The 13,268-nt window shown below is 53.0% G+C and overlaps 1 protein-coding gene across 1 annotated transcript in view; it reads left to right on the top strand.

The window, feature by feature from the left end:
* The window catches only part of ESRRB (estrogen related receptor beta), a 178,224-nt gene that overhangs the window by 1,964 nt on the left and 162,992 nt on the right, over window positions 1-13,268 (top strand). The window contains exon 2 of the mRNA XM_059689620.1: window positions 4,079-4,224. Coding sequence (XP_059545603.1) covers window positions 4,223-4,224 — 2 coding nt within the window. The 5' untranslated portion in view covers window positions 4,079-4,222. The remainder of the gene's footprint in view (window positions 1-4,078; window positions 4,225-13,268) is intronic.

The following is a 13,268-nucleotide window of genomic DNA, read 5'->3' as shown; positions in this document are numbered from 1 at the left end:
ATGGGTCTCTAATGGGACACAGTCTGACTGTGTCCAGAGGGAATTTTGGACACAGAGACCGACATGCACACAGGAGGACTGGACCGCCAGGTGAGCAGAAGGCAGAGATCAGGGCTGTGCCACTACAGGCCAAGGGACAGCAGATTCCCTAGCAAGTCAGCAGCTCCCAGGAGGGAGGCCAGAGCTGATCCGCCCCCACGCCCTGGGAAGGAACCAACTCTGCCCACACCTTGATCTGGCCGCCTGGCTTCCGGAGCTGGGAGGCAACACATTTCTGTCGTAAGCCCCAGGTCTTGGTAGCATGGGAACGAATACAGGGGAAGAATTACCCTCCCCTTGGGTTGGCTGCAAGGATGTCCCATGTGAATCCACAAATAGTCATCGAATGTTTAGGCCAGGGGCTTACCCCAAGATACGGGGGCAAGCATAGAGGTGGGCCCAACAAATGAGGGGCAGGTGAACCTCAGAAAACAAAGGCTGCACAATGGTCAGGGTCCTTGTTTCTATAGGACAGACACACAGGGTTAAAGGTTAGGAGGAGGCCAGGCCACAGATTGGTTCCCTTTACATGAAATATCCAGGCCAGCCCTGACCAGTTTGGCTCAGTGGATAGAGCGTCGGCCTGCGGACTGAAGGGTCCCAGGTTCAATTCTGGTCAAGAGCATGTACCTTGGTTGAGGGCACATCCCCAGTAAGGGGTATGCAGGAGGCAGCTGATCAATGTTTCTCTCTCATCGATGTTTCTAACTCTCTATCCCTCTCCCTTCCTCTCTGTAAAAAATCAATAAAATATATTTAAAAAAAGAAAGAAAGAAATGTCCAGGCCAGGCATACCCACAGAGACAGAAAGCAGATTAGTGGTTGCGGGGGGCTGGGGAGGAGAAGTAGGAAGTGACTGCTTAGTGGGTAAAGCTTCTCCTTGGGGGATGAAAATGTTCTGGAACTAAATGGTGGGGATGGTTACATAATACTGTGAGTGTATTAAATGCCACTGAATTGTACACTGTAAAATGGTTAAAATGGGGAATTTGGTAGTATGTGTATCTATAATAGTAAAAGTATAATATGCTAATTAGACCAGACATCCTTCCGGACGACCTTCCGGACGAAGCCAGGGCTGCGAGGGAAGCCCAGGTCCTGGGTGCCAGAGGAAGCCGGTGCTGGCAGCCGGGGAAAGGAAGGCCTACTCTTGCATGGATTTTGTGCATCGGGCCTCTAGTTTTATAATAATAAGAAACAGTATATATTGCATGCTAAAAAACAAAAAAGGTAGTACAGAAAACTCAAGAAGTCCCTGAGATTTCAACTCAAGGAATTTGAAGGAGGAGATCGAGTTCATAAACTCAGGGAATAAAAGGTTAAATAATTGGGGTTGCAGCAATACTTTTGTCACTTTTTAAAAATCCCTTTAGGCAGTTGGAGGAGAGATTCAGGGTCCCCTGGGCACCCCTGTCCTTGCCTCACCTGCCCCTGGGCTCACACACCAAAACCTCAAAAGTTCCTACACAGTGTTCTCTCCCTGACCTCTGACCTCTGGCTAGACTCTGCAGGCCAGAGCACTTCCTACCGTCAGGTGCTTGCCCTGCCAGGACTACCTCAAGCTTTTGGGGAGGAATCAAAGCAAGTTCAGGTAATGAGGCTAAGCTAGGCAGGGGCCGCCTCCGGAATGACACAGGCTGCATGCCTGGGGCTGGTCATGCTACCAGGGGCTCTTCTAAGCGTCTCCTTGCCTTGTGTCATTTGTCATCCTGCCCATCTAGGGAGGTAGAATCCCCATGTTGCAGACAGGGAAACTGAAGCACAGAGAAGCTGAGGGCTTCCACCCACTCCCCAATACTAAGGGAAGAGGCTCGATCCCAACCCGATGTCCTAAATCAGCGTCCGCGCTTTAACGTCAGGGTGTGCCTCTGCCCTGGGAGCCTAGGGGGCCTGGCCCTTGAAGTCGGAGAGGCTTATGGCGAGAAGGGGAAGCTCTCCAGGGCCTCCTGAAAGTAAAGGGCCACAGACACCAAGGCTTGGCTCAGCCGGGAGAGCTGGCCCGAGACTGTGAGTGATTGAGAGATCGGCCTGGAGGTGAAAACCCTGTCATGGTCCCACAGGGCTGTCAAGGAGGATGCCTCTGGAAGGAGTGGCTCGGCTCACCTGGTTACCCAGCGCTCTTACTAGATACGACACTGACCTGGTAGGCATGACTTCTGGTGAGATCAGGGAGGGCCAGGGAGGACCCCAGTGTGCACAGCTGGAGAATTTTAAAAGAAAGCAAATAATGAAGGGACGTCCTCAGTTTGCCTGAGAAGAGCAGTTTTGCCCTGAAAAGGAGCCTGGCAGTGAACAGCGAGCATGTGCCAGAGGGGTTACAGCTGCAGCCACCAGCACAGGAAGCCTGGAGCCCTCTCGACAGGGTTGCCCACCTTCCTAGCAACTAAACTCACCGAGCAACCTGTGTGCGCTCAGGCCTGACAGAGGACACTGGCCTGGCACCCAGAGCACAGCGGCTCACAGTGAGGCTATGGATACATGATGGGTCGGTCAGACTATATCTGCCTGGTCTCACTCCCAATTCTCCACCTCTCAGAATATAGATCAGCGGGAATAAGACTCTAGACAGGAGTGACTCAAATGATGGGTGTCTTAGGCGTCACTCATTCATTCACTCACTCACTCACTCATTCATTCATTCATTCCATCAGTCAGTCCATACTCAGGAGAGTCTGACCGTGTCTCAGGTAACATGGTAGCACTGGGGATGTAATGGTAAGACACACGTGGGCTTTCTCTCTTGGAGATTGTATTCCAACGGCAGGGTACTCGAAGGAATGCTCTCGGTTCTACATATTAAACGGCTTTGACTTCAACAGCTTGGCTACTGCTCCTTCTTCTGTTAGCCTGGAGAGTAAAGAATTAGATCTAATAGGAAGAAGAAGTTCAACTTTTACTTCTTAAACATCGGAGAGCAGGAAGTTTTATGGATTGTAAAGTACCCATCCCTTACCACATCCGCACGGGGCTGGTCCCACAACCCCTCTAGAAGGGGGAGCGTCACCTGAAATTCCACCTAAACCCGTGGGCACTCGTCACCAGATCATCAAGGCAGGTGGCCCTGGTGTGTTCAGTGCAGGTAGGTCTCTGATGGCAGGCGGGGAGGCCCGGGGCGAGCAGGAGCTCACCTAGCTAGTTGTTGGACAGCCCAGACTTCTGCCCTTTCTCCTCGACTCTTCCATCTTCTGGAAGCTTTGCCTGTGGCTCAGCTTTCAGAGTTGGGCTGGCCTGCCCCAGGGCAGCTGCCCCACCTTTGCAGAAATGGGGGCGAGCAGTGCTTCTTAGAGACCTTCCAGGATCCCGAAGACCGGGGCTCCTTCCCCCAGGAAGAAACTTTCCCAGGCAATTCAGTCTCATAGAAAAGCTTTTGGGAAAAGTAGAGACACCAACACCCCCAAGGCCTTTCAATCCTGGGCAATTCTTCTGACATGAATGTCATCCCCTGTCCTTTAAAAAAAAAAAACAACCCACTATGTGCTGAGGCGGGAACCACTGGACCTGCCTCCCCAGGCACAGGTGACTCCTGACTGCATCCCCACTCCTATCCTCAGCCCTTTGGCAGGTCCTCTGAGAAGCCTGCCAGGCCCCTGAGCTAGGAAGGCTCTGTCTGCTCCCCCTTCGGAAACTTTCGTGGAAAGCACTTGTGCTGACGAATGCTCCCAAGTCAGGACTTTGACTCTGGCCCTGCAGAGCCAGGGGCTCAGGATCTGGGGCCTCTCCACCCCGGGGTCAGGACCTCCGTCCGGCTCCTCCCCGGAGCTCTCTGTCCACCATCGGTCATGGGTTCTCCGGTGACCCCAAGCGACTGTTCCACCGCTGGAGCAATAACCGACTCCCATACTTTTCCCCAGGCCCTCCCCCCTTTTATTCTACATTTTCCTCCCCCTTTCCAGCGTGTGGTCTGCATGGGGCTTGGCGGAGTTGAAAGTCTAGAGCCTTTGGCTGTTTTGTTTAAGACCTGGTTATGGTTGTGGGAATTTTTTTTTTTTTTTTGTCAGCTGCCTGTTATATCAATCACGGAGTCGGGATCTATTTATAGGTTGGGAGTACTGTGTCCTTAGTCACAAAGAGACACAGACAGGGGACTGTCAGCTGGTGCTGGAGGAGCTGAGCAGCGAGTCATCAGCAACTGGAAGCACCTGAGGGGCAGACATTCCGCCCACCCCGTCCTCCGGGCCCGAGCATGTAAGTACCCAACTTCTCCCCGCGTGCCCTGAACCTGCCGTACCCTCCTCTCCTCCCCCGCACCCCCTCCCGCACACACCCCTCTCTCTTTTGGAAATGGATAAAAATATCTCCCGTGCCTGCTCCTTCCTCCCGCTTTTCGGCCGGTGCAGCATCCCTGGGCGGCCGAGGGGAACGCGTTGCGGGTCCCAGGCCGTCACGGGGAGGTCAGAGGGACCGGGAATGGCTGGTGGGCCGGCTTCTCACACTCGTTTGGAATCAGTAGGTTCCCTGTTAGTGGTGTTTGTTTTGGCCGAGAAGAAGGGAGTAAATCAAAAGGGCAAGGGAAAGTTTACATGCGGCTCAGAGGGTGGGTATGTCTCCCGGCGTGAAAACTTTTATTTGCTGGCAGCTCAGGCGTCGGCGAGCTGGGAAGGTTACACAGGACAGGTGACGATGGAGGGCTCCCGGCAGGTCTGGGCTCCGCCTGGGACTCCCAGGGTGCGGGAGTCTCCACAGTCCCCGCGGCCAGCTTTGCTGCGGTGCCTCCCAGGAAAAGGACTCTCTTGTTTTCTGCTCCGTGCAGTGGCTTTGCTTTGAGAAGTCCAGAGGGGAGCTGATTGACGATTTGTCTGGCCTCCCGGGCGTTCCTCGGCTCGCTCAGTTGGTGTCTTTCCTTCCCCCTGAAAGGGGAACTTGAGTGGGGGCTGGGGGAGGAAGAGGCTCTGAAAGGATGCAGCCAGGTGTGCCGTGTTGCTGAGGCATCGCTCCGCATCCTTCCCAAGGAAGAAACTAATATCACGGCTCTTGTCAAAGCCGTGCTTGTTTCAGACGGTCGGGGTGCAGGCTGTGTGAGCGCACTGGCGGCTCCCGGAGATGGCCGTCCCCAGACATTGTCCAGTGGCCCGCACGGCTAACACATCGCAGGCTTCCTGTGGGCCCCTGGGGACTTGAGTTTCTGGAGAATGCACAGTATTGAGTAAAAATCCTGCCCTTGGGGAGGTTAGCTGTATATTACTTACAAAGAAATAATAACCCTAAATTTTTAGGGGAAAAATCCGATGTCTAATGTATATTATGTACAACTTTAAAAACGTACCTCTTTCTTTTACAAGTCTACTAATGCCTGGGTTTCTATTTCCTGGTACAATGCTCACCCTACATACACTGCATCGCTAAGGACTACGTCTCGGTTTGTTTGGGAAAACAATGCCCTAACAGAGAAATCTCTCCAACAATTTAAAAGCAGTAAACAAAGCAGATATGTCTGGATTGCCTTTGATTAAAGAGAAGATAGTTTTATCAGCAAATCTAACTTGATGAAAGGGAAGTAACTGTGGACACACAGGTCTGTTTAGAGGCAATTTGATCTCAGTTTTGACCTTTAGGAACTTTAACTTTCCTTCTCTGGGTTCTTTACGTTCACCGGCATTTTATTTTGGCCTCTTGTTGTCTTCAATCCATTCATCTCTTCTATGGGAAGGGAGCATGGGTATCAGGAAGGAGTAAGAAATTAGAAGGTCAACTTTGCATGTCCAGGTAGTGAGCCCGCGTTCATGGGTGGAGACACTCAGAGTAAGGAGTTTGTTGAGGGGGGAGGGAATGGCACTATTTAAAACCTAGCCTGGTAAGTAGAATCCAAGAAATGAAGGAAAACATAAGCAGGAGTTGAGCATGTTATACATGCAGTACTCCTGCTTCTCTCTTGCAGGGACTCTGTTTTGCCAAACAGATCCTGCTAAGGTTCCCACAATAATGCTGAAGTGGGATTTGGTGGGTTATTGTTAATTAAAGCTCAAGTGCTTCGAGTGATTGAGACATTGCGTTCAGAAATCACAGCAGTCAGCTGTTTGCAGAATGGAGCTACCCTAGGACTTTCAGATCTCAATGGCCTTTTAGAGAAAGTGTGGCACGTTTTAACCTTTTAACACAAGAACAGACCATCTCCTCACCCCTCCACTGGCACACCGGAGCCTACAGGCCCCAGCTGACCTGCAGCGGGAGAGACGCCTGTATTTCTGAGCAAGTTCCCAGTTCTCACCAGCATTCACGTTGAGAGGGAAGAATATTTGTTGGGACATTTAGGCGAGAACTGCTCCTTCGCTCGGCGACCTGTGGGTGCGTTCGGGTGGGCTGGGGGCTTGTTTGGCAGTGTGATGGGGGGCCTGGCTCTCATCCTCATTTCAGGATGTGGGTTTTCCCTTTTGGGATTCGTGCTAGAGATGCAATTGGGGAAAACTTCAAGATATTTGCATAAGGCAGCCTCTGATTACTTACTTTCTGCTTCAACAACGATTAATTTTATGTGGATTGAGCTCCCATCAAACTCATCTTTTTTCCAAACTGATTTTTTAAATGCAATTGGTCATGGGGCTGTCTGTGACTTCTGCGCAATCTCACCCATTCCATCCTTATTGTTTATGTCTCCGAATGTCAGCGCACGGTTGCCTGTGTACACGTGCTGTCATTTATGTGTCCCCCTCCCTCCCCCTGAGCACATGGATGCCCAGCCCCAGCCTCCTCCCAAACTGGGGACAGTGGGGCCCATGAACAGGTGTTTGGAATACAGCAGGCTCAGGTGCAGAGGACCACCAATCTCCAGGAAGAAGGAACTGCAAATACTGGAAAGCGCTCCCCTAATTCAAACAATTTTACATAAACTGGGGTCTCTCCAAATGCCCCCTCAACAAAAAATGGCAGCTGGCAGGACTTTTCAACCAAAGACCCTGCCCAGCTCTTCCTCCCCATCACCTTACTTCTGCAGTGTATCTGTCCATCTTGTTCTTATCTCTATTTTTACATTTCATTATCCTCCTGCTCTCTCTCCCTCCCACCCCCTTCCCTCCCCCTTCTCCCTGAAAAACACATTTCTATCTGGCACAGAAAATAAACTCAGATTGTGGGTAGTTATGTTAATCTAATTCAATCCTCAGCGGGTTAGGAGTGAAATTCTAATAGTGAAGCTGTTGAGGGCTTTTTTGTTAATGGCTTGGGGATTACATTGAGTTAAAGGCTCATTTCCTAATCAAACAGAGAGGGAGAGAGTGACTCCGAATATTTATGAGTCTCCCAGTGAGAGTTTAAACATTCAACTCCAAAAGCAGGGTTTCTGCTGGTGGAAAGAGTTAAAACCCCTCAGGGCTGCTGGGGAAAAAATTAAACCAGTTAAGCCATCAGCATTTTCAGGCTGCTGTGCAACTTGGGCAAAGTGGAAGGTGGGGCGAGAGGGGAATCGGTTCACAAAGCGAAAATGGAAACTGTGGCAGACGCTCTGCAGCCAGCGGCAGCCGCCGACGTGCTCAGAGAAAAGTCCCCGGCAGCAGACTGGGGTCCTCGGTTCACCAGGGGCCTGGAGGGGCCGTGTGCCTGCAACTCCCCAGATCAATTCTCCTCCTTCGGCCGGAGGTGAGAACAGGGAGGCAGGAGTATGGCTCAATTTACCAGCAGCTGGAGCGTCCCCCCTGCTGCCTGGTGGAGGGGGAGAGGATGTCCCCACTCTGTCCTGCCCCGTGAAGTGCCGAGGGCGGTCTTCCCCTGCGATAGCAAACTCACATCTCCACAGGCCCTCCTCTCCCTTGGCTCTGTGCTCGGTCTGGGTCCCCTGCTCCCTCTGCTCGGGGCTCTGTGCCCACAAGGACTTCAAAGCCCATCTGGCTCACTGTGCCCAGGAGAAAGCAGGTGGAGAGCTCCCGGATCTCCGGCCAGAGAGGGCGAGGAGTGACTTGGCCAAGGTCAAGCAAAGTCACGGCAAAGTGGAGGTCAGGAGTCTGAGTTCTCTGATGTGCTCTGGCTGCTCTCCCCCTGGTTCTCTGGGGGTACAGGAGAGGATAGGGCTGAGTCCAGCCACATGGCTGTGCAGACTGCCCTGGGCCTCCTGGGGTGTTGCTGGCTTCTCCAGCTTGGAAAGGATGGGCAGGCGTCCCCTGCAGGAGGATTTTGAATGCTCTGTGGACACGGGTCCTTGTTCCTGCCACCCACTGAGTGAGCCATTTTGGGCCCTTTCACTGGGGCCTTCTTCCTGCTCCAGGAGGCTGGGGAGGCCCAGCTGCTGGCTTTCTCTCTCCCAGGTCCTCTGGCTTTTTGTTTCCTGAGGACCAGGCACGGATCTTCCTCCCCATGTCTCATTGGCCTGTGAGTGGCCTGTGAGTCCTCTTGCATTTGCCCTTTCTTGTGCCAAGGCCACACTCATGTCTATGCAACTGTCCTGGGCATCCTTTCTCACGTGGCTGGCATCTCCCTCTTCTCGGAGCCCCTGGCTGATCTCCCCCACCAAGGAGGGTCTCCCTTATTGCACCAGCCGCTGAACAAGAACACAGACAACATTTCCGTCCCCACTGTAAGCCCAGACCATGGCTGGCCGTTCCTGCCCTCCTGCCCTAACCGGTGCCCCTCAGGGGCGCACAGAGCTGTGGTGATCACGCAGAGTCACACACCAGGACTGAGTCCAGCACCGCTTTCTCTCAGCTGTGAGACTGGAGGTCCTGACCCCCAAAAGGTTTCGCTTTTCCCATCTGCTACCGGGGGTGGGGGGGGGGTGGGGGGGAGGGGGGGCTTCTAGAACCTTCCTTATGGGTTTTTGGGAAGAGTAAGTGCATGCGACGTGTTGGCCCTTTGCCCAGTGTGCTAGCACCCTCATTTGCTCAGCACACAGCAGTCACTCTGTCACACCACTGACAGCAGGTCCCTACGCCTCCCACTGAGGGGCTGTGACTGAGCTCAGGCTGCTGTGATGCAGTACCATAGACTAGGTGACAAACAACAGCCTTATCCTCTCACAGGTCCGAGGCAGGCCCAGGATCCGGGGCCGGCATGGGGGGTCCTGGCGAGGCCCCTCTGTGTGTCCTCACCTGGAGGGAGCTCAGCGCTGGCCTCCTCCTCTTCTTAGGAGGACACTGATCCCATCACGGGGGTCCTCCTTCATGACCTCATCTAAGCTTAATTGCTCCCCAAAGGCCTTGCCCCAAACACCATGCGGGGATTAGGGCTTCCGCACAGGGACTTTGGGAGGACACACGCCTTCTGCCCACGACAGGCTGTTTTCCCTAAATGTTGACCAGCAGAGTCCAGTGTCAGCCAGACTTCCAGCTTCAGCTCCCATGGCGATGCCATTCAGAAGCCAGAGATCAAAGCATACGCGGCAGCCCCCTCCCCAACCTGTAGAGAACTTGGGGCTTTTCGCCCCCTTTGGGAAAGCAGAGGGTTTGGTTAGCAGCCCCAAGTCAGGGAAGGAAGCCTGACTTACTCTGCTCTGGCTCCCATCCCACGAGCAGTTTTGTTGCTGGGTCTCCGGCTCCCTCCGCACTCCCTGCACCCTGTGCTCAGAGGGCGGTGTGGGCTCTGCCCCAGAGAGCCAGGCCAGCCCTGGCCGTGAAGCCAGCAGGTGACAGCTCCGTCCTCCTCTCTCTCAACATGGTCGCTTGACAAACTAATCCAAGGGCCAGGCGGGCCCCACGGGAGTTCCTGAGAGGCGTCCTCCCCGGGGCTGCCCCAGTCCCAGTCCCTCGCCCCCTGAGTCTCTGTGTAGGGACGCTGGGCTGCGAGGCCGCAAACCCGTCTGTCCTTTCCCCACCTGTAAGCCACTCACGTCCTGGCTGAGGCAGGGATGGGAGTGTTCTCCTCCCTCCCTGCTGTGCTCCCCCTTCTAGAGCTGGAGGTACCCCTACTCAACTTGCCCCTCTCTGCCCCTCCTGCTCCCATTTCCCTCGGTCCAAAAAAAGAAAAGCGAGGTGTGTCCTTCCTTCAGATGTGCACACACCTTCCCAGGAATCTTATTCTGTTCAGCAAAAAGCTTTGTCTAAGTCGATGTCCAACTTAATCGCTAAACTGTGACCATTTCCCTCATCTGCCACGCTCTCCCCTGGCCCCTTTCGGGCTGTACCTGCCTCCTCTGCTGTGCCCCCCTGTAGGGCCCCTGCTCTTCCTGTTGCTTCACCCGCTGGTCCCGGGGGCACACAGAAGAGGGGACCTTCCTTCTGAAGTGTCTGTTCCCATTAGCACAGACAAGGATTTTGAACGGCAGCAAGATAGAAACGTTATCTGGGCACTGGCTTCTTCCCAGACAGTGTTTCTCTCTCTTCTGGAAGGCAGGGATAGGAACTCAGGCTGCTGAGGGTTAAAGGACAGCAGTGAAAAGTCTGGGTATCTCTTGGGGCCGGTGGCTGGCTGAGGCCATTGATTAGCTTGGCTTGGTGATCTTTCTAGCAATATTCAGGAGTGAAATTATTGCTGATTGGGCCGTGTGTGTGTGTGTGTGTGTGTGTGTGTGTGTGTTAGGGTTCATGGCAGCCAGGGGGGGTAGGAAACATCTGAGAAAGAAATGTCATGGACTGTTCCCTCCTAAGCCAGTCTCGAGAAGAGACCTACCACCTCATAGAACCGTATATCTGCGGTTATGTGAGGACTGTGTGCGGAGCAGTCAGCTGGGAGAGTCCAGATGGAGGTGCACAGGGCCTCCCTATCCGTTTTATTTGTGGCTCCCGTGAATCTAGAATTATTGTGAAATAAAAAGTTGAAAGACAAAGTCCCCTGAAGGGAGGCCCGATGTGGAGGGCTGCTTTCATCTGTGGCTCCGGGGATGGAGGGACAGGTACCTCAGATCAGTGGCGGTTGAGGCACACATACTTCCGGGGCCTCAGTTCCCTTGATCATAACATGAGGGCTTGGGAGCAATCTCTTGGACCCTCCAGCTCAGAGAGTTTACATTTTAGAACTTGTTCAATATGGACCTGGTACGCTGTATTCCTGACATAGGCAGTAGCCACAGGTCAGCAGCCTGTGCCCCTCTAGTCCGAGGCCTTGGGCTTCATGCCTGTACCATCAGTCCCTATGACCTATCACTTTCCTCGGCTTGTTCTCTCTCCTCATCTCTCCCTGTTTGTAGGTACACCTGGGCGGTGAGCAGAAAACCGGTCAGAACTTTTTGTTCAAAACCAAATCTATAAACTCTGCCTTTTCATTTCATTTTTGATTCGTAGAGACCACTGTTTCATACCTCCGTGTCCTAATATTCTCCTCCTACAATCTGCCACCCCAGAGGTCACATCGGGCTTCTACCCGGCGGGAGCAGCCCCAGGCCAGGGTGCCGCTGCTCTGGGTTTGCTCAGAGCCCTTTGGCAGCCTCTAGATCAGGGGTGGGGAACCCTTCTTCGGCCAAGGGCCATTTGGATCTCGATAACATCATTCTCGGCCCATACAAAATTATCAGCTTAAGAATTAGCCTGCTCTATTTGGTCAGACATTTCATTAACTCACCCCTAATGCCTTGCAGGGCCAGACCAAATGATTTCTCGGGTCTTATAGGGCCCATGGACCCGACGTTCCCCACCCCTGCTCTAAAGAAAGGAGCATGGGTGGGATTGGAGAAGACAGTTTCCCAACAGGGTGACCTCAGCAAGCCCTTAACCTCTCCGCACCTTCATTTCTTCGCCCACAAAGGAGATCGAACCTGCTCTCATGAGTAACATGAGATTGTCATGGGGCTAAAATAAGAATCAGAGCACAAACTTTCCTTTCCTGTGGTTTCCATGAAGTAGTTTGGGTGGTGACTATGTGGGCTTCACAGCCATGATCCCGGACCTCTCCATGTCCACCTTGTATTAGCTGTGACCTTGGGCAAGTTTCCCACCCTCAGTTTCCTCATCTGTCTAATGGGTGTGCTGAGCTCCTTCCTCCTGAGTTGTTGTGCAGGTTCAAGGAGACCCATGTCCAGGCCCTTGAACAGTGCCTGCTAGACAATAAACTCTAGACGCCATTGCTGTTGATGATGGTGGTGGTGATGACGATGATGTGGCTGTTGTGTTTTCTAGGACCCCATGCCAAAAAGGCCAGGAGGGAGGAGACTTTAAAGTCCCTACATTCCTCCCACAGTCCCCCGGGGCAGCTTACAAATATGGCAGAAGGTGCTGCTCTAGAGGTGATTTAAAGACATACCCTGGTCCTCCATGGTCCCTGCACTTCCATATCCCCAAACCTAGTGAGCATCCCCCTGTGCCTGCCTGGGTTTGGGGTGATCTGGCCGAGCCTTTCCCCTCTCATGGAAATCTGCTCTCCACAGCCTGGCTGCTGAAATCCCAGGCCGGGCGGAAAGGTTGGAAATGGTTTAAATGGGCTGTCTTGTGTGTCCCTAAGTTGTGGAGTCACTGGAGTGTATTTTCTGCAAAGGGCCAATTGCTCCTCTTTGTGGAGTGTAACTAAGCTAACTAAGCAGGGATTGCATGTTCTCCACATACTTGATGGTGCATATCAGGGAGCACTTAGCAATGAAAGAAGAATGGGAATAGGTAGGGACCATTTCTAATGCCTCGGGGTGGGGGTAGGGGGTGATTTGTATACTTCAAGGAACTTGTAGCAGCGACCTCAACTCTTAGGGGGCAAATTCCAAACCCAGACTTGTGACCAGCCTGCGTATCTGTGGGCACATGAGCACGGAAGGGTATTGTGGCCAGCCAGCCATGGCTCTCCTCGCTCCCTGGCTTGGGCTGAGAGTGATCTTGAAGGAAAGTGTAATTACTGTTTACTCCAGGGCACTCCATTGAGCACACCCTCCTGTAATGACTTAATTCTGCCTTCAGATGCTCCTCTGCTGTGGCTCCTTTGGAAGCCAGAGGGACCCAACCACCACTTTAGCCCCAACGGGGAAAGATCCAGAGGTGGCTACCAGTCCCTACAAGTTCAGGCTTTACTCGTGGGCAACAGAAATATGACGGTGGCATTTTTCTCTTCCAAAATCTTCACCCAGATCTCTGCCCTTAGCCACAGACGTTTCAAAGCAAAGCCAAGTTGCTCTAAGGAGCAAGCAGTCTTGGTGGATTAGGACAGCCAGCAGCATTGATACACGAAGGGTGTTCAGAAAAATTCTAGAGACGGGATCTAAAACATGCAGAAGATGCCACTCATCGCCTAGGGATCCGATGTAAGGTGTGTACGGAAATGAGAAAGACCAGCTTCCGGAGAGGAGGAGTCGCGCTTATTAGAGTATTCTGGGCCCCCTCCTGCCAAGTGCACGTGTTTACTTTGGCTTCCTCGGGCTCCTCACTTGCTTGCTTCCCCACTTACTTTTGGGGATG

Source organism: Myotis daubentonii, chromosome 1 (assembly GCF_963259705.1).
Source record: "Myotis daubentonii chromosome 1, mMyoDau2.1, whole genome shotgun sequence".
NCBI lineage: Eukaryota > Metazoa > Chordata > Mammalia > Chiroptera > Vespertilionidae > Myotis > Myotis daubentonii.
The sequence above is the reverse complement of the archived record's forward strand: the minus strand, read 5'-3'. Positions and strand labels throughout refer to the sequence as shown.